Source organism: Diospyros lotus, chromosome 9 (genome assembly GCF_014633365.1).
Source record: "Diospyros lotus cultivar Yz01 chromosome 9, ASM1463336v1, whole genome shotgun sequence".
NCBI lineage: Eukaryota > Viridiplantae > Streptophyta > Magnoliopsida > Ericales > Ebenaceae > Diospyros > Diospyros lotus.
Window position 1 is genome coordinate 34,906,181 of NC_068346.1, and position 20,392 is coordinate 34,926,572.

Here is a 20,392-nt window from a genome sequence, read left to right on the forward strand (position 1 = left end):
ATAGCTTCGTGTGGAAGGCAGGACGGCAGTGGACACTGTGTACCAGCCTTTATACTCTCTCGCCTAGTTGGGTTCGGGGGAAGAGTAGCTGCTTCCGTCTCCGTATGCTATCGTGCCCCTCTTCTCCGACCGCTGCCCTAATCGTACCACCGATCACCGCCGTCGCGTTTCCAGAGCAATGGTGGGCCTCACCGGGAGTAATGGCGGAGTTGCGACGGTGGCGGAGCCGCAGTACGAGAAGGCGAAGATATCGGTGTGGTGGGACATCGAGAACTGCCAGGTTCCGAAGGGATGCGAGCCCCACTCGATCGCACAGAACATAAGCTCGGCGCTGGCGACGATGAACTACTGCGGGCCTGTGTCGTCGATCTCCGCGTACGGCGACACTACGGGCATTCCAAACTCCGTCCAACAGGCTCTCAATAGCACCGGCATCGCCTTGAACCACGTCCCTGCAGGTATGCGATGCACGTATGATCGTTATTTGTTGGTTCTTGAATTTTTAAGTGAAAATTGAGCTTTTAGTCTTGTTGGCAATTGTGCGATTTGATCGGGATAATTTGTGAGTGTGTAAGTTGAGATTTTGAGTGGATTGAGGGGGTTGATTTGGGGAATCTGTTCGACGTTTGTGTATGTATCTCTACCGCTTGTTTGGATTTGTACAATTTTGTCATGGGAGAAGACAAACTAAACAAGAGGATCTATCTACTAGCTTCTTGTTAATATGTGTGGTTTCTTTTCTTCTTCTTCTTCCTTTTAACTCTTTTGGACTGCAGACGCCGTTTCTTCTGGTAAATTTATAAAATTGTTTTAGATTGAGCAAAATTGAAGTGTTGGATTTGATTTGATAGGAGTTAAAGATGCAAGCGACAAGAAGATTCTGGTGGATATGTTATTCTGGGCCGTGGACAATGCTGCGCCTGCTAATTTTTTGTTAATTTCCGGTGATCGGGACTTTTCTAATGCTCTGCATCAGCTGCGCATGAGGAAATACAATATTCTCCTGGCTCAACCTCAGAAAGCATCTGTACCACTTGTTGCTGCCGCTAAAAGTGTCTGGCTCTGGACAAGTCTTTTGGCTGGAGGGCCACCTTTATCGAATAGCGGCTCTCCTCAATCTGTTGACAGCAACTCTAGTTATTTTTCCGACTCTGAATCATTGCATGGTCTTGGTCCTGATCCTGTTCACTTAGACCAGCCAGGGGATTCCTTCTATGAGAGCCATCACTCTGGGACTCAGAAAGCCTCAAGTATGGGGAGGGGAAAAGATGCTAAACATAAAGGGAAACAGCTTCGGATGAATCTGAGTCAACCAAATATTTCACAATCTTCAAGTGTGCCACTAGGAGTTAAAGAAGATCAGAATAGTTCAAATTCCCATCAACCTGGATATATGCATGTGAAGCAATTCGAGGACCCCCCGGATTTATCTAGTACTTGTGATCCCGGAGTAACCTCAAGCATGCCTGCCCCAAACTTCGTGCCTGGCAGTGCTGACCTTTCCTGGACTACCGACAATAACATTCAGAGTGATTACCAAAACTATTACTCGCGTCCTGTAAGGCCAAACAACGTTCCTTTGCAGCCTCCGTTTTCACCGGGTAATGTGCCTCCACCTGATCCGCGTGCCTTTGCTTCCCATTCAAGGCCTCCAAGGCCTGATGGACCAAGCTTCACACCAGGTCCTCCAACAAAAGTGCCCGATGTTGGAAAGCTAAACCAGCCAGTGGATTCCTTCTATGAGAGCCATCACTCTGGGACTCAGAAACCCTCAAGTATGGGGAGGGGAAAAGATGCTAAATATAAGGGGAAACTGCCTCGGAGGAATCCGAGTCAACCAAATATTTCAGTATCTTCAAGTGTGCCACCAGGAGTTAAAGAAGATCAGAATAGTGCAAACTCCCGTCAACCTGGATATATGCATGTGAAGCAATTCGAGGACCCCCGGGATTTATCTAGTACTTGTGATCCCGGAGTAACCTCAAGCATGCCTGCCCAAAACTTCATGCCTGGCAGTGCTGACCTTTCTTGGACTACCAACAATAACGTTCAGAGTAATTACCAAAACTATTACTCGCGTCCTGTAAGGCCAAACCACGTTCCTTTGCGGCCTCCATTTGCACCAGGTAATCTGCCTCGACCTGATCCGCATGCCTTTGCCTCCCATTCAGGGCCTCCAAGGCCTGATGGACCAAGCTTCACACCAGGTCCTCCAACAAAAATACCCGATGTTAGCGAGATAAATATTTCTGGATACCGCGGCAATGATTATCAGCCCTCTACTTCACAACCACGAATTGGAGTAGAGTTAAAACAAAATCACACAAGCCATGTAAAATTAAATGGTCCGCAGAGGGGCCACGTGGATAACAAGCCTTCATTTTACAATGATGCACTGAACAACGCGCATCCCAATGGTCGAGAATTTCAATCATCATCTTCCTCAGCCACGGTCACCACTAATATCTCCAGTCATGGTGTATGCGCAATTCCAGGATGCTCTAAACCGTCTGAATATGATCAAGGCCTGATCAGGGTAGTTCTACTTGCCTTGAAGACGTTAAAAACTGAGAAGATTATGCCAAATCAAGCAAATATAACTGATTGCATACGTTATGGTGATCCCAAGCACCGAACAGCTGATGTTAAGAAAGCTTTAGAGAGTGCAGTTGAGCAGAAGCTTGTAGTTAAGAAGAACTTGAGAGGTTCTTTGCAAATATATGTTGGTAAGAATCAGAAACTATGGGAGTGTGTGAACCCCAATAGGGGTTATATTATGCTTTTCCCAGAAGCAACATGGAATGAAATCCGTAAATTTTTAACATCCTCTCCTGGCCGATCTGCAGTAATGGCTTCTCAATGCAGGTAAATACCTACTTGTTTTCTTCAAGTTCAATTCACTTTGCTTCTTTATATTTCATCTGACTTCAAATATATGCTTTTCTGCTATTTACCCTCAGGTATGAAGCTGCTACTATTATGAAGCAAATGTGCTTAAAAGAGTTTGCTTTGGGCGATGTACTTCAGATCTTACACCTGGTGATCAATGTGAAGAAGTGGGTCACACATCATCAGTCAGGATGGCAGCCAGTTAACATCACTGTCACAGAGGCCTGACCTGAATTGGGGGCTGCAGCTGGGGCATAAGCCCAATAGGAGCTAGTTGTTGTTTAAAGGAGGGCTGGTGGAAAATTATTTGATATGGAGTACTCGAAGGTTTCTTGGAACTAGGGATCAGTTAATGGAGGTTTGTTTTCTGAATGACTATCAACTATAGAGTTAATAGCTTTGGAAGTTTATTTGAGGTGGTTGAGTAAGGTTCATTGGTACAATGACATTGGTTTGTTTTTTTCCGCTTCTTAGGGAATTAGAAAGAACGCCCGGATAATTGTCTGTTGAGGCAACTATGCTGAGTTTGTAGGGTTGCTAGACACTAGCTAGTTGCTACCATGATCCGCTGTCTCCAGTATAAGGGTTTACATTGTGTATATGCGGTATACATTGATGGGTATACTTGCTTTGCCTGGGGTTGGCTCTTTTTGTGATTGTTTAGATGTTTTGAGGGGAAGTCGACAAACTAAGAAAAAATTGGCGCTAGGTCTCCAATGTTTCTGTGATTTATTGGGGACTAGTAGTTTGACTAATTTGTTACCTCCAATATCGTGGAGTTAGCAATGGAAGAGGTTTTTAGATTGCAACAAGCGGCTATCGGCGAGAAACTATTCCTGATATTGGTAATCAAATGAAGATGGCGCTGTTTACTAAATGAGCAGACAGATGAATTTCTGTTATTGTTACCTCCAGTGCTCGTGGAGTTAGCAACGGAAAGGTTCCAGATTGTGTAGTGCAGTGTCCGGGTGAAATTAATTTCTGATATTGATAATCAGATCAAAATGGAGAAGTTTACTTAGTGAGCAGATAAAAGAAGGTCCTTGTGGCTGCAGACATATATTGAAGCAGCCAAAGTTACGTTGGAGGACTTTTTTACCTTCTTGAATCTCGCTTCAAGCTGTTTCGATTTAAAGGTGGAAACCATTTTGATCTCTTATCAGTGTATGATAGATACTAGCAGCAGCTAATACACTATATGAAGAGCAAATGTAGCGCCAGATGACCACACGTTTCATTTCAATGCGGTATCAGTTGATATAACCATGAAGATGCCAGTTGATGCTGGAATGCTAAGATCTCTGTTGAGGTTTAGTAAGAAAGACGCAAGATTGGCTGTTGAGAGGCCCACTTCACAACCCATTTTCAAAGTTCCCTTGTTACATCACATTATATATATGCACACACATATCGAATCCGCAGCTCTGTTTCCTTTGTGCGTCGGTGTTTAGTTACTGGGTCTTGTCAGGCACTGTTAAATCTGTTTAATATACATTTTTACATGAGCTTGTATTTTATTTTGCCATGCAATGGCTCTGAACAATCAACTTAGCAGCCAATGCAGAGGTTTCGTTCATAGACCTTTGTTGCATCTGCATGGATGTGTTGGAAGTTATGAAATGCATTATGCGTACAACATGATTGGTTGCAGTAATGAGTAATTTGTAGGTGGTGGCAGGAATTCATGGTGATATGCTCTTGTTTTTTGCTATATTGTCAGATTTTAGATGCCTTGCCGTTTCATGCTTTGCATGTATTTGGAAGCACTATTTTGACCAGATTTGTGCTGTTTTAGCTTTTGCTTCCATTTTGATTGATCACGCTTCCATTGTCACATTGATAATCTGCTCTTTTGTGATTCGAAGATTATGGGTTTAAATTCAAGAATAATCTACTTGAATATTTGAGATAAAACTATATATGAAAAATAATAATTTCCCAGCCAATTGATTGGTGGAGTTGTGCAGCGCGTTGGACCATTCTGGAAGAAAAGACTTGTTGGTTGATTTGGAAACCAAAGCCAGAAATGGAAGTTTCAGCTCTTTCCCACTTCTCTGTTTGTTCAATCTAGAAAGGGGTGATGTCGTTGGAGCCTTATCTCTATCTGACAATGGGAAAATAAAAATTATATAGAAATAAAAGTATTATAAAATTTTTAAGGTAAGTGTCACTCAAATTCATTTTGGTTTGGATTATTTTTACATTCTTGGTTCCTCTGGTTATTTTAGTATTTTGGATTTTTAAAGTTTATTTGTTAAAATTATATTTTGTCAAATAAATAAATATAGTTTTAATCTATTAGAAAGTGTGATTTTGAAATAAAAAACCACAAATTATAGGTATTTGAAATATAAAAATAAATTACATAAGGTGTCTTGATAGGGGACAAGCAAAATTTCAATTTAACTGAAATAACTAAACTAAACTAATGAAATTGTTTGGTTCAATCTAATCTATGGGTTTACCACACCCCAACAGTTGATTATGATAAAATTTACCCAAAAATTTATTTAAAAAAAAAAATCAACATAAGAATAACACCGAACATGATATCTTTAAAGGTGATGTGCGCAGAAAGAGGTTGTGGGCTCACCTTTTGCAACAAAGGCTGTCTTTTATGTGGAGGTGTATCCTCTCCACTGCTAAGTAAAGAATGATTGTATATGGTTTAATGAAAAAATAAACAATTTTAATGTCCACTAATCAGAACCTTACCAATAAACTAAAGACTCAACACGTTTCCAGCTGTCAGGCATTGAGCTAACAATCAAAAAGTGTATTTACGTCATGCCATCATTCACTCCACTTTGGTCTTTGGTGTTAGTTACCCTCTCTGCTCAATCACCAATCCTTGTACCTTACAAATTAAGTAACCCTTGCTCTTGGGCCTAGCGTTTGAGTTGACGGTGACTACAACACCCTATATTTTTATAAAATTGACATGTATTTTAGGTGATTTTAAAATATTATAAAATATATTTAAAATTGTAATAAGTGACCAAATTAGTTGTAGAGAGTACTCTAGAGTTTAGATACCTGAGGACAAAGGTATATTTTTGACGAGCGTCTCGAGGCGAGATTTATGACCCTGAAAGAAATCAAATCAGAGATGATTTTCGATTAAGCTAAGTTGTAACTTAAAAAGACCGAATGGTGGTAAGGGACTTCCGAAAAATCGTATATATTGAGTTATTAATTTTGAGATTTTAAGTATCTTGATAAATTTGATGTTTGAGAGTGTAATTGTAATTAGAGAATTATCCAAACGAAATAAGGATAAAATTTAGAGCTTATGTGGTAAAACATTAAAGTTGAAGACTTGAAATAAGGGCCAAAATGTTATTTGAGAGAAGTTGGGGAATTAGCTTGGATTTCAAAAGTTTAATTCATTCTAGTTTTGGATTTCAAAAGCCATTCAAATATATCTTTAAGTCTTTGGAGTCCACGGCTTAGATTGTGACAAGTGGCATAATGTGATTGGTTGGAGAAATCTATAAAAATACACCATGAGTTGTTCTCAAATCATTCCAAATAACTTTGAGAGTTGAGGCATTCTAAGAGGAGGAGCTTGCTCTAGAGAGAAAGTAAGAAGTTCGGCAAGAAGGCGGGAAGGAATCGAAAGAGAAGCCGGGGAGAACGAGCCTCGTCGGAGTTACGAGCTTTCGCCGGAATTCGCCAAAATCAGTCAGAAAAAAGCGAGATAAGTCCCATTTTTTTTTTTTTAATAATCTTGTAGAGGGGGAAGAGAGGGTCATGTAGGTTCAAACGAGAGTCGAATCGGAGTTAAAATGAGGAAGTTATGGCCGAAATACGAAAACGGGACGAACCTGTCTGAATTCTGCTAGGCAGCGCGTGAGTTACATGCGCCGGAAAATAGCTACGCGTGAGGGCGCGTGGCCCGCCTTTTCAGGGTGTGTGAGGGGCCTATTTTTCTCCAAATTTTTCAGTTATACCCCTAATTTAATACTCTTCAACCCTATGTAAAAATATTTGAGGTTAGGTTTACCAAAACATGTGTTTTCTGTATAAACCTAGGCCGTTTGCTATGAAATTATACCGTCGAAGAGATAAACCAACAAGGTGAGACTCCTATACTTCAAATCCTATTTTTTATTCTCTTATGAGAGACTCCTATTGCATGAGACGTGTTTTGTGAAGTTCTTATACATAAACTCTTATTATTCTCTTACGTGAAATCATGTTGCATATATAAAATGTATTTTTTTGGAAAATATATGTTGTTACCTTTTTAACTGTTGCATTTATAAAATTTGTGTGGCCATACTGTTGTACCTATTTGTTGTTAGTTGAGGGCAAAAGTCAGATATCCCCCAAGAGGCGCTATGCGTGCGCCATCGAGAAAGCTCTCGTGAGAAAAACCGTGAGCCTAAAGAACAATGGATGTGGTGCTTGCATGAATGCTATAAGGTCAGGCCGAAGTGACATGGTTAAGGACCTCCCAAGAGGCGCTATGCATGCGCCATTGAGAAAGCTCTCGTTAGAGGAGGCTAACGTGTTCACGAGGCATTTCGGAGTAGTTCTCCTTGTCTTCTCATACATTTTATACCTGATCATGCATCGATATAAACTGTTTTTTTTTTTTGAATTTCTCACTAGAAGATTCATCTTCTAATTGGACTATGTCCCTGTAATATTCAAACGTTTCAGGTTCGACGAGCAGCTCTAAGGAAAATGAGGTAGCTGAAGAATTAGCTTAAATTACTGTCTGTAGCATGATTAGCATATTTTTATTTATGTGCGAACCTATATAATTTTGAATATGTTTAAAATATTCAATTATCACTTGATGATGTCCATGTAATATATTTTGTAGATGTCTTAAACAATTTTATAATAAATAAAGTATTATGGTTATGAACCATATCAAGTTCGATCTAGCTTTCACATTCGAAATTTTAACACATATCTTAGCTATTCGATTATTAGGTTTGTTAAGATGAGAAGGTGTAAATTAGGATTTTTAGGATATCGTGTGATATATGACAACTATTGTGATATAAAAAAATTTTATATTCCCGAAATCCTAAATTATAACACGCTCAAGAAATTTGAGGTGTTACAGTGAGAGATTCAGATGCTTTGCTTATAAAGCTGATTATGGTTCTATATATATAATTAAGAAAGACCAGGCAGGAGTTACTTAGACATGGATTTGATGAACGAAAGATAGATAGCCAGTAAAGAAGCAGCAAAACCCATCTGATTGGGACTCATTTTATCACACTTCATTACCAAGTTAGATGCAGCAGCAGCCGTAGTTGGGCAATCCCAACCTAATCAGACCATTTGCATTACCAAATTCAGCCAATCTGATAAAGAGTTGCAATACATATATTGATAATGTATATATATATATATATATAGAGAGAGAGAGAGAGAGAGAGAGAGAGAGAGAGTGTGTGTGTGTGTGTGTGTGCAGGGGAACGGCAACAACACAAGGATTGGTGTTGTTCAGACGCCCCATCTCATGCTCTGCATCGTCCCTGTCTGTCCTCTTCAGCCTTTTCCTGTTCACCAATTAAGTAGCCTCTGGCTTAATGAACATACAATCTCTAGCGCCACCATCATGGCCAAATGGAACAGTTCTGGAGGCAGTCCCCTAATCTGAACTGGAGATGCTGCTGTTGCTACTACAACAGAATAATGGCTTGGTTTTGGGTGCTATCCTGTACTAAGTAAAATGTACTTTTCAAAGTTGAACAACAATGAAGGGTAATAAATAAGGCAATTTTAAGGTATCCTATGGTATTGGGTTTTCTACTTTTTACACTGCATATCATCTTTTGTTACAATCACATCCCTATTCTTTGTTTTTACACCACACTCGGTAGACTCCTTGGATACTCGTATCTCCCGGCCTAAACCATTTCATGTTAAAACAAGGTTCAACCATTCCATGTAACAAATTTTGTTGCTGTCCAATTTGCAGTATCCAGCAACTCCACAAAGAATACTAGGATCAGAATCTATCTATTCCAGCAATAGAAGTTCCTCAAAGAAATAAATAAATAATAATTTATAAGCTGTTACCCTGTGAGTTGTAGGTGATAGAACCTTGGGCTCGCACCTGCAATTGTAGAAAAATTCTAATAACCTCTTGCCACCATTTAAGTAAAAGGGCTCAAAATATGATGGAGATTGATCAATGATACATCAATGGAGATGGCAGTGCACAGTGAGAGCTGTGAGGGACATACCTTCTGTAAAAATCATAATTATTGAAAAAGGATAATTGAATTTTGTTGAGCTATGATGATACTAAACTTGGAAAAACTAAAGAATGAAGGCACAGATACTACTTCTACCAAGTACATTTTGGGGGTTGGGGGGAGGGAGGGCATGGCTGGTTATTAACAGGGAGATGAAGACGAGGTTATGGTTACAGATTTTAGGCCCTTCTCATAGAGCTAGCTCCAACCCTGTTAAGCGAGGAAAGAAAAAAGGATTCAATTAGAAAATGGCAGCAAATGCAATGAATTCATCTAAAGCAAATTTCAAGTGCCAAGAAGTATGCTATCACCAAGGTACATATCAGAAAGGGGGGGGGGGGGGGGGGGGGGGGTGGTGAAGATGGGGTAATTTCTATATATGCCAACATGTGCACCCCAAGAAGCTGATCAAACAACAGCCCCCGTTTTAGCTAGCAGATTCTGGAAGCACAACTTATATACAAATTGGTAGAGCAAGTGGAGCCAATGCAAAAGAAAACCCTGGACATATTAGAGCTGGTTTGACCAAGCTTTATACATCCACTCCAATATGAGTACCAGATATAGGTGTGCAGCCATGTGTCTGATCATTACAAGCCCTTAATTATAAGATACTGAAATATGTAAATGAAAGTTTGGTATGGCTATGTGGACATGTTGTCAATGGCGGCATATCAAAACTTAATTCTACTAAGTGGGGTTGGCTACATATGTTAAGTCAACACTCTTTCTATTCCAGCACCAGCAATAGTTTCTAGCTTTGAACTCAATTAGGTTCCTGTTGAGCTCAGCAAAGCCACGTGGCACATCTTTATTCTATAGCTATTATCAATCACATGAACACTTAACTTGACACTCTTTCTATTCCATTTTAGTTCACCAGTTTTATATCACAAGTGGTAGCCACAAGACACACACACACAAAAAAAAAAAAAAGCCTTTATTTTGTACACCAGAACACTCAAATTTAGCTGCTTGGCAGTTGTAATGAATAAAATAGGAGCACATCCTAATAAGACCCAGAATTGAAATCTTGTCCAATTACATTTGCAGTTGGTTGTGTAGCCAATGACAAACAAACTAAGACAAAAACATCAACCAGATAATCAGCATCCACTCAAAAGTGATGCTAAGATGTGGAATCCTCTTAAGTTAAAATAATGCTAAATGCATTGACACGTTAACAAATTAAATTCAATACTTGTAACAATCAGAATGAATGAAAATATACAGATATTCCTACAAAAAGCATCATTTATGTGGTCAGGATGTGAACCTAGACGTAAACGTAAATCATGAATAAAACTTGATGAAATGAGACAGACTTATAATGCAGCAAATTTTTATGTCCACATACCTAAAATAGATAGCTAAGAAGTACAAATATCAACCTGCAGCAGGCACATGAAATAATAGAGACTTGCGAGTTTGCAATTTTTCAGTGGATAAAAAAAGAAAAAGGATACATGGAGGGGCAACATGAAAATATTCACTACTCACTAGTATTTTCTTCTTTTACATTATGTATATATTTATACTTTGCCTAGCAAGTCATTTTTCACATTTTACTTATTAGTAGCGTGAATTAAAAGTTTTAAACATCTGATTTAGGAAATTCCATTATAGATGATTTAAAAATATTGGGCTCTAGAATTCCAGAACAGCTTTCATAGATTTTCCTGTCAAGGCTCCAATATTCCATGATCCAGTCATAAATTTCTGATTCTGAACTAACTTTTTACTCGCATCTGTTGGTGAAAGTGTCAAAACCCTTATTTAACATTGTATTCAAGTGCCGATGCAGCAACTCTAGCCCATGTTTTGTTGAGCAAGCAATACAATGCGTTCCTCAGATGGATACACCATAATGAAATGATATTTTGTATGAACTTTATCATAAGATCCAACAATTTTTAGATTGGTTGTTGGCTACCTAATGCAAGCCTCTTTTATCAAAGATTGGGATTAGTTGTGTGATAGAGCACCGATACATCACACATATCAGCGTAGGGGTGAGAAAGGAAGCAAGAGGGCAATTGAGGAAAAGGATACAGGGGTAAAATTGTCATAGACGGTTAGGAATAACAACCTCACGTGGCTGTAACCGTCGGGGGAATCTCTATAAGAGAGAGGTGTGGAGGATTTTTGAAGAAGATTCTGGGAGAGGAGGCCCTCTCGAATTGGTCTTGTTCTTCATTTTTTTTTTCTGTTATTCTTCTCCTTGATTAGTTTACTAGAGTTGAGCAATGTAAATCAGTTTGTTATCTACTGATTTGGAGAGGGAAGCTGCAGATTGAGTGGGAATTCTATCATTTTGGTATCAGTGTATGGTGGGTTTACAAGATAGTATAGAATCGATGAAGGCAGAGGTCATGAGGGTGCAAAATATTGAAAAGAGCATGGCGAGGATGATGGACCGATTCAACCTATTAATGGCGCGATGGGATGAGCAGGAGAGTGAGAGGAAGGGGAAACGAGATGGGGAAGACCAACCTGCGGGATTGTCCTTGTCGAGGGAGGGGACGCCAACGGTTGGAGGGAGAAGTGGCGAAGGGGGTGACTGGGTTGATGGAGTCGGAAGGCAAGAGTACCATGGGAGGTGCCTGGAGATGCCCATCTTCGAGGGAGATGATCCAAATGGCTAGGTCTTCAGGGATGAGCGCTACTTCACAGTAAACCAGTTGACTGATGCGGAGAAGTTGTAGTCAGCAACCTTATGCTTTGAAGGAGGGGCTCTATCTTGTTTTCAATGGGAGCAAAGGAGGCGGCGAGTAAGAAATTGGGAGGAGCTTAAAGGGCTGCTGAGGAACCGATTCAGGTCCACCCAAGAAGGGACCGTGGAGGAGAGGTTCATGGCCCTTCGACAGTGGGGAACGGTCTGAGACTATAGAATTTACTTTGAGACTCTAGCATCACCCATTGAAGAGATGCCCGAAGCAGTTTTGGAGGGACACTTTGTTAATGGGCTCAAACTGGAGATCAGGGCAGAAATCAGGGTGTTGAGGCCCTTGGGCCTCAAGAATATCATGGAAATCGCTCAACGGATTGAGGACCGGAATCAGGTGCTACAAGGGAATCATTTTGGTTATAGCCCAAATAAGGTAACCCCACACCCAGCTCCGACTCCTATGGTGCAGCGAAATCCGGGATTCCAGGCCGCTAATCCTCCTAGGATAGTCACAGCTAGCTCTTCTAATTCTCCAAGATCGCTAGTCAGCGAAAAGCTATCCACGCCACCCTTTAAGCGATTGAGTGAGAATGAGTTACAAGCCAAGCGGGCGAAGGGATTATGTTTTCGCTGTGACGAGAAGTATTCAATTGGGCATAGGTGTAAGAACAAGGAGCTACAAGTGATGGTTATTTATGAGGAAGAGAGGGGAGAAGAAGAAGGGACTAAACTAGATGAGGCAGTGGAGGCTTCCGGGGAGTGGGAAGACACTATCAAAGAAGGGGAGATGGTGGAGTTATCACTAAACTCTGTGGTGGGGCTAACTCCTCCTCAAACGATGAAGATTAAAGGAACAATAGAAGGCCAAGAAGTGATTGTCCTGATCGATAGCGAGGCTTCCCACAATTTCATAGCAGCTGACTTGGTGCAAAAATTGGGACTCATAAGGATGCCTACTCAAGGATATGGGGTGATAATGGGCTCGAGAATGGCAGTGCAGGGGGCGGGAGTATGCAAGAGGGTCCCCTTGTTGTTACAGAATGTGAAGATTGTGGAAGACTTCCTCCCTTTGGAGCTGAGCAACTCTGATGTCATTCTTGGGATGAAGTGATTGGCCACATTGGGAGAGACACAAGTGGATTGGGGTTCCCTGATCATGAGGCTCAAGGTGGGAGACACGACCATTACCTTACATGGGGATCCTAGCCTTAGTAAAACTTTAGTGACCATGAAGTCCATGATGAAGGCATTCCGGAAGAGTGGGGAAGGAGTATTATTGGAGTTGGGCTGTTTAACGGCTGAAGCAGTGGAAGTTGACATCCCTAACAGCTTGCAGGAGGTGTTGTCCAACTTCGAGGCAGTCTTTGAAGAGTCATGTGGGCTGCCCCCACATCAAAGGCGGGATCATACCATCACGCTGCAGCCTAAGGTACCCCCAGTCAGTGTGAGACCTTACCGATACCCGCATCTCTTGAAGATTGAGATTGAAAAACTTGTTAGAGAGATGCTACCTGCAGGTATCATCCGGCCAAGCATCAGCCCTTTTTCTAGTCCCGTATTGCTGGTTAAGAAGAAGGACGAGGGTGGAGGTTTTGCGTGGACTACCGAGCTCTAAACAAGGTAACTATTCCTGATAAATTTTCAATTTCGGTTATTGAAGAACTCCTAGATGACCTGAATGGAGCTGCAGTTTTTTCTAAATTGGATTTAAAATCAGGTTACCATCAAATACGTATCGCACCTAAGGACATTCCGAAAACTGCTTTTCGAACTCATGAGGGCCATTATGAGTTTATGGTGATGCCGTTTGGATTAACAAACGCACCCACTACATTTCAGTTTTTAATGAACGAGATTTTTAGGGAGCAATTGAGACAATTTGTTCTTGTGTTTTTTGACGACATTTTGGTGTACAGCAGAACAATGCGGGAACATCGGGATCATTTGCATTGTGTATTGGGAATATTAGCTGAAAACAAGTTGTTTGCCAATGCAAAAAAATGCAGGTTCGGGCAGATGGAGATTGATTACTTAGGCCACATTATTTCGCAGCAGGGGGTTGCTATGGACAATTCAAAAATTCAGGCAGTTATGGATTGGCCTAGCCCACGTTTGCAGTGAGAACTCCGTGGTTTCTTGGGACTCACAGGGTATTATCGCCAGTTTGTACGAAATTATGGAAAATTAGCTTGGCCATTAACGAAACGACTTCGAAAAGATAACTTCTATTGGGATGAGAGTTCGGAGCAAGCTTTTCAGTCTCTAAAGTCAGCCATGATAGCCTTACCGGTGCTTGCCCTACCAAATTTTTTGAAGGAATTTATAGTGGAGACTGATGCCTCAGGGTATGGACTCGGGGCTGTATTGATGCAGGAACATAGGCCACTTGCTTTCTTTAGTCATGCTTTAAACCCCAACAGTCGGAATAAATCAATCTATGAGAGGGAGTTGATGGCTATTGTATTTGCGGTACGAAAATGGCGACATTATTTATTGGGGAGGAAGTTCACAATCCAAACAGATCAAAAAAGTTTAAGGTTCTTGATGGAGCAACAATTGGTGAGTCCGGAATGTCAAAAATGGGTGATGAAGTTAATGGGCTACAACTTTGAGATACAATACCGGCCCGGCTTGGAGAACCGCGCTGCTGATGCGCTCTCCCGGTTTTCATTTCCAGTTACACTCATGGCTCTTACAGCTCCTCGAGTGCTGCAATTAGATCAACTAAAAGAAAAAGTGGCCGAAAATAGCCACTTCCAACAGATCATCAGGGAGCTGCAAGCTGAACCTTCAAGTAGGCCAGGCTATTCCTTGGTGGATGGACAGTTATTATTTAAGGGCAGATTGCTACTTCCCCCTGGTTCAGCTTTGATTCCTTTAGTGGTGAAGGAGGGTCACGATGGACAGCTTGGAGGCCACTCGGGTTTTTTGCGAACTTACAAAAGGCTGGCTGCTAATGTTTATTGGTTAGGAATGAAAAAGGATATCCATCGGTATGTCCGCCAATGTCCCATATGCCAACAGCACAAGTACATGGCTCTCTCACCGGGGGGCCTACTTCAACCGCTCCCTATTCCCCATCAAATTTGGGAGGATTTGTCAATGGACTTCATAGAGGGACTGCCAAAATCTGGGGGAATGGACTCCATTCTAGTGGTGGTGAATAGGCTTAGCAAGTATGGGCATTTTATTAGATTGAAACACCCATTTACAGCAGCTAGTGTAGCAGGAATTTTTGTCAAAGAAGTTGTACAGCTGCACGAGATTCCTAATTCTATAGTCTCGATAGAGACAAGGTCTTCATCAGCCATTTTTGGAAAAAACTATTTCAACTACAGGGCACGCAACTGAATAGGAGCACAGCTTACCACCCCCAATCCGATGGCCAAACGAAAATCCTCAACAGGACATTGGAGACTTATCTCCGATGTTTTGCCTCTTCTACACCTAAGGCGTGGTACACTTGGCTTCCTTGGGCCGAGTATTGGTATAATACTTCCTATCAAGCTTCTTCTAAACTAACCCCTTTTTAGATAGTCTATGGGCGCGAGCCACCTCCACTTCTACGGTTTGTGAAAGGTACCACCGTCATATCTAGGTTGGAGCAGCAGCTTGTAGAGAGGGATGTAGTGCTGGAAGAGCTTAAAGGCCAACTGCTGCAAGCACAAGCAAGGATGAAATCCATAGCGGATAAGAAGCGAAGGGACATTCAATTCGAAGTGGGAGACTTGGTCTACCTGAAAATTAGACTGTATAGGCAAAAGACCTTGGCTGCCAAGCTAAATGAAAAGCTGTCACCAAGGTATTATGGACCCTTTGTTGTGGAAAAGAGGATAGGGAAGGTGGCATACAAGCTGGAACTTCCACCCACATGTGCCATCCATCCCGTCTTTCATGTATCTCAACTACGTAAAGCCGAAGGGACATTACCAGCAGCTGCCTCCATTCCAACTCAGTTGACAGTTGAGCTAGAGATGATGGTAAAACCAGAATTCCTATTGGGAATACGGCCGGGCAGAGGTAAAAACTTGAGGGGCCTTGATGTGCTAATTCAATGGAAAGGGCTGGGAGAGGAGGCCCTCTCGAATTGGCCTTGTTCTTCATTTTTTTCTGTTATTCTTCTCTTTGATTAGTTTACTAGAGTTGAGCACTGTAAATCAGTTTGTTATCTACTGATTTGGAGAGGGAAGCTACAGATTGAGTGGGAATTCTATCATTGTGATAAAATGTAAAACCTAACACTATAATTGTTAACAGCCTGCTTCCTATCCAGATTAAATAGCAATGGGTAAGAATTAAGCATTGGATAAAAATAGCGATAGGACAAAATAATCCTATCCCATGTTTGGTACCCTAAGTTTAAAGGAGGTATAAACTTAAATTAATCATATCCCGTGTTTGGTATGGTAAATCTGTCCTATGAACAAAATAATCCTATTCTATGAATAAGGCATAGCTCGACATTAACGAAGAGTGATGATTAGAAGGAGATTATTTTGTCCCACTATATAATAATGAAGAGAGAGAAAATGAAAGCGAAGAAGAGTTAACAGGGGGGGAGATATATAGAGAGAGAAGGGGCAAAATTGTCCACCTGGAACAAATATTTAATCCCACATAAGTGCAATAATATATCACCTGGGGCACTTGGTATAAATTTATCCCCAACTCATTTAAGAAACCAAACGTGGTTCTACTCTGTTAGTTGGTATTACCATTTTCTTATCTGTGTGCCAAACGGACTGTATAGGGATTGCTCAACTCCAGGACAAGTTGGGCTTTAGAATTCCTAAACTAATAATAATAATAAAGAAAGGGCAAACTGTATGGGTTAAAAGGTCTAAATCTACCCCTTATGAATTTATCATCGGATCAAAAGTGTTCTTGTCAGATTATAGCAAAGTTCTTGCTGTGCAGGTGTTGGAGGACATTTGTCCCCAAAGTATCCTAACCATGGTTGATTTTGGAGAAAAAAGGAAAATATAGGACTTGTTTGGTTCAATGTTAGTCCACGTATTTGGAGTGTCCAAACTGCTTCTAATGCAGCTCAAACTCTTAAAACTGCCCCTCTTAGCAAAAACAAAGCTCGCTGTACCACAGAAAACCTCATGAAACAGAACAAAGGAAACATACTTACACAGTTCAACACTCTAGCAAAAACTCTTTGCAAGTTGACTTATTGTGACCCGTTGCCTTGCATTTACTGCATTGGAGTTGACGTTTAGCCGCCTCTTGTGATCCAAATCGCTTAGTAGTAGGTCGGCCTGGTGGACGACGAGTCGGTGGAGGGGTCACAGTCACCAAACACTGAGAAGATCCATTGTGCATGGGCCTATCTACACTTGTGACAGGATGAATTGACTCCGAATATGTCAACCGGTAGATATCCGTTGTGAAGTATCTAGAACAGTAATCATATGGAATATGGCCCAGGCAACTTATGACAGCAATGGCATGGCAACATGGCAAACCAGTAAGCTGCCACCCTTTGCAACTACAATCCCAGTGATCAAGATTAACAAATTCAATGGAGTCGCCACGAACCTCAAACTTGTTACTAGCTGAAATTAACACTTGAAGAGACTGGGATTTTAGGCTTTCCTTTTCTAGTTTTTCTTCCATGGATGGGGTTAACCTCGTCAGCCACTGATTTGAATTAGCACGCCGTGTATAAATCAACTCCATAACCTTACCTCGCACAGCATCAACCATCTGGGTTATTGGTAATTCATGTGCATCTGAAGCCCAACTATAGAACAGTTCTCCAAAGTTTGATGTCATATGGTTATATCTTGCACCACTGAAGAAGGCATTTGCCCAGTTCACAGGTTCACTCTGCATGAGCCAGTCATAGGCTTCTAGTGAAATACTTTTAATGCTTTCTAAACACCTCTCAAAGCCTTCAGTTTGTGGTGCATATGCAGCAGCATGGACATCCTCAACCAAAAGACGTTTCACTTCATGAGAAAATTGTCCCTTCAAATCTCTGATAAGTTGGTCTGAAAGATAGCGGATACAGTAACCATGGTGGACATCTATGTCATGGAATATATCAGCAATTGACTCCCTTAGTCCTTTTTCTCTGTCTGCCACAAAAGTAATGTTCCGAGCTGTTGATAATGCATCTTTCAATTGTAGCAGAAACCAGTGCCAGTTATCATCAGTTTCTGCATCTACCACTGCAAAAGCAACAGGAAAAACCTCATCATTCCCATCAGCAGCTGTTGCTGCCAACAATGCACCTTGGTATTTTGACATTAAGGATATGCTGTCAAGAAAGAGTAGAGGCCGACAACCCTGTAGGAACCCATGTAAAGACGCATGAAAAGAGACAAACAATCTATGAAAACTTGAGTCTTCCTTTGTTGCAAAAGTAGCTAAACTACCAGGATTTGTCTCCATTATCCTCTCACAGAAAACAGGTAACTGCTTGTATGCCTCCTTATAAGAACCCTGAAGCTGCTCCTTGGCAATCTCTTTTCCACGCCATGCCTGGAAGTAGTTCAGTTGAATTCCAAATTCCTGTTTAATATCTTTGACAATGTCCTTTGGCTTGTAGTTGGGGTCAACTTTAAGCTTCTCCTTGACGATACTTGCAACCCAACTTCTAGTTGCCTGATGTCCTGTTGTCACAGCAGCCCCTTCACATGAATGAGTGGCATTCATTTTCTTAATGCAAATTAGTTGGGTGGTTGCCAACCTCGATGCATGAATTCTCCATGGACAACCTTCTGATTTGCATTTTACAGTTACACGATGACTGTCATTCTTCTTATATCTAAAAGCAAATTGATTTGCGATAGCATATTTACGTAGGGCCTCACGAAATTCATGAACACTATTGAATCTTTGGCCAACACCTGTGATATTGTTTTGCCACTGCTGTGCAGCTTTAATATGCTTCTCATCATTGGAACCTACAGATAGAGGGGGTGGAGCCATTTCTCCGGGCATCTCGATATGGTCATCAATATTGGTGGTATCACCCAGAATAACAAAAGGGGTATCTAGCATGTCAGCAGGCTGGTTTATGTCATCTATGACATTAAGAGGGGCCTCAACCAGAACCCCAGCTTCTGACAAAGTAGTCCGACTTGACCTGCAAGATCAACTCCCAAAGGTTACATGTAAAAGCAGTAACAACCAAAATTTCATGTTAAACGGGAAGAGGACTACCTACTAGCTGGCATGTTTGAGACATCAGGAGCGACTATTTCTTCTGCCAAGACATATATGTCAGTGGTGCTGGAGCTGCCATGGAAATTGATCATGCGCTTGAGGTCTTTGTCATTGGATATTGTAATAAGCGTCTTCCTGTTGCCAGGCAGGAAATATTTGACAGAAATATTGTCAACATTGCTATTGAACATCTCTGCCACTTCCATTCTGAAGTCATTGTACTTTATCTGTTCATCAATTTCCATAGCATGAGCATCCCCACCTCTGTAAGACAGTGACCCATCTTCCTCAGTCACAAACTCACCACCTGACTGACATATAGCTATCACTTTCTTCCCAGCCATGACCTGAGTTTATGCAAAATCATCCACATAAACCCACGGAATACAAAACAGACAAAGCTACTACTCGACCATAAATTGAAAAATTCCCACCAGTCCAGTATATGTCACACAACCATACAGAGGGGGGGGGGGGGGGGGGGGGTGTGCAAGCGAGAACATAAAATCCCAATTTCACAAGTTTTTTAGATACAACTCCTCCAATGCTCAATTACATAACCCAAATCCGTATCACGTAAAGCAAATGTCTTGGAAAACCATCAATTTGACTATTAAAGGGGAGAAATTTGAAAACTTTGAATGCGAATTAATTCCAGAACATGTTTCGACATAAACCCTAAAAACAAGAAAGGGCGAGCATATATGTATGTATATATATTGATGACGAGCGAGTTCAGGGTTCTCACCTTGGAAATGAACAATCGTCGAGGGCGTGATTAGGAGCCTTGAGTGGGCTAGGGTTTCAAGAAACCAACGGCTGGTGGCTGGCGATTTGTGAATTTGCATACGTTGTCCAGACCCCCCAGGGAGAGAGAGGGAGTTGAGTTCAGAATCCACACTGACGCTAACGTTAATGGCACTAGCTCTGCCCCAAAGGATTTTACTTTTGAGTGGATTTCTTTCAGAATAGAGCCTTTTCTCAGATATCAAATCTGATCCTGCATACATATATATATATATGTATGCATATATATGTGTGTGTGTGTGTGTGTGTGTGTATGTGTCTGCTTCAATGGCGATCCAACTGCAGGGTCCAAAATCCCTAATTTAAGAAAATGCTGATTTGTTAGCGAGTACTGCTATTTTCCAATAATAACCTATTTTACAAAATTTATTTGGTTGATGGAAACATTACATATTCACGAAAACACCTTTATTTTTATTAAAAATAGTAATAGAATATTTATTTGATATAATAATGTCATTATTTTTTTGTTTGTTTGTTTTGTAATGTGAGAAATTGGAGGGATCTATTGACCAAAGTCGGCTTTCAACTCAAATCTATCTCATTTTCTTTAAAATTCATAGTCCACCTGTTTTACAACCCTAAATGAATGGATAGATTCGTCGTGAGTCAAATCTTA

General features: G+C 41.1%; 2 protein-coding genes across 3 annotated transcripts; one reads left to right on the plus strand and one right to left on the minus strand.

Moving 5' to 3' along the window:
- On the plus strand, positions 1 to 4,465 carry LOC127810552 (uncharacterized). The gene is made up of 3 exons (XM_052350091.1): positions 1 to 458; positions 852 to 2,865; positions 2,961 to 4,465. The coding sequence occupies exons 1-3, from the start codon at positions 179 to 181 to the stop codon at positions 3,115 to 3,117; spliced, it is 2,451 nt and encodes an 816-aa protein (XP_052206051.1). The 5' UTR covers positions 1 to 178; the 3' UTR covers positions 3,118 to 4,465.
- A 3,677-nt stretch (positions 4,466 to 8,142) lies between these two features.
- LOC127809813 (uncharacterized) lies at positions 8,143 to 20,051 on the minus strand. Of its 2 annotated transcripts, XM_052348932.1 has the most exons (4): positions 19,715 to 20,051; positions 18,964 to 19,313; positions 16,925 to 18,886; positions 8,144 to 9,329 (listed from the first exon to the last, which is right to left on the minus strand). In XM_052348932.1, the coding sequence occupies exons 2-3, from the start codon at positions 19,308 to 19,310 to the stop codon at positions 16,930 to 16,932; spliced, it is 2,304 nt and encodes a 767-aa protein (XP_052204892.1). In that variant the 5' UTR covers positions 19,311 to 19,313; positions 19,715 to 20,051; the 3' UTR covers positions 8,144 to 9,329; positions 16,925 to 16,929. The 2 variants fall into 2 exon arrangements, with proteins under 2 accessions (XP_052204893.1, XP_052204892.1); XM_052348933.1 differs by lacking the exon at positions 19,715 to 20,051 and having other exon boundaries at positions 8,143 to 9,329; positions 18,968 to 19,106.
- Between the last annotated feature and the right edge of the window lie 341 nt (positions 20,052 to 20,392).

Excerpts from the sequence above, each read along its gene's own strand:
- LOC127810552 (XM_052350091.1), top strand. The coding sequence starts at position 179 with ATGGTGGGCCTCACCGGGAGTAATGGCGGAGTTGCGACGGTGGCGGAG. Across the intron at positions 459-851 it reads CTTGAACCACGTCCCTGCAG|GAGTTAAAGATGCAAGCGAC; the intron begins GTATGCGATGCA and ends TTGATTTGATAG. Across the intron at positions 2,866-2,960 it reads GTAATGGCTTCTCAATGCAG|GTATGAAGCTGCTACTATTA; the intron begins GTAAATACCTAC and ends ATTTACCCTCAG.
- LOC127809813 (XM_052348932.1), bottom strand. The coding sequence starts at position 19,310 with ATGGCTGGGAAGAAAGTGATAGCTATATGTCAGTCAGGTGGTGAGTTT. Across the intron at positions 18,887-18,963 it reads TCAAACATGCCAGCTAGTAG|GTCAAGTCGGACTACTTTGT; the intron begins GTAGTCCTCTTC and ends TTGATCTTGCAG.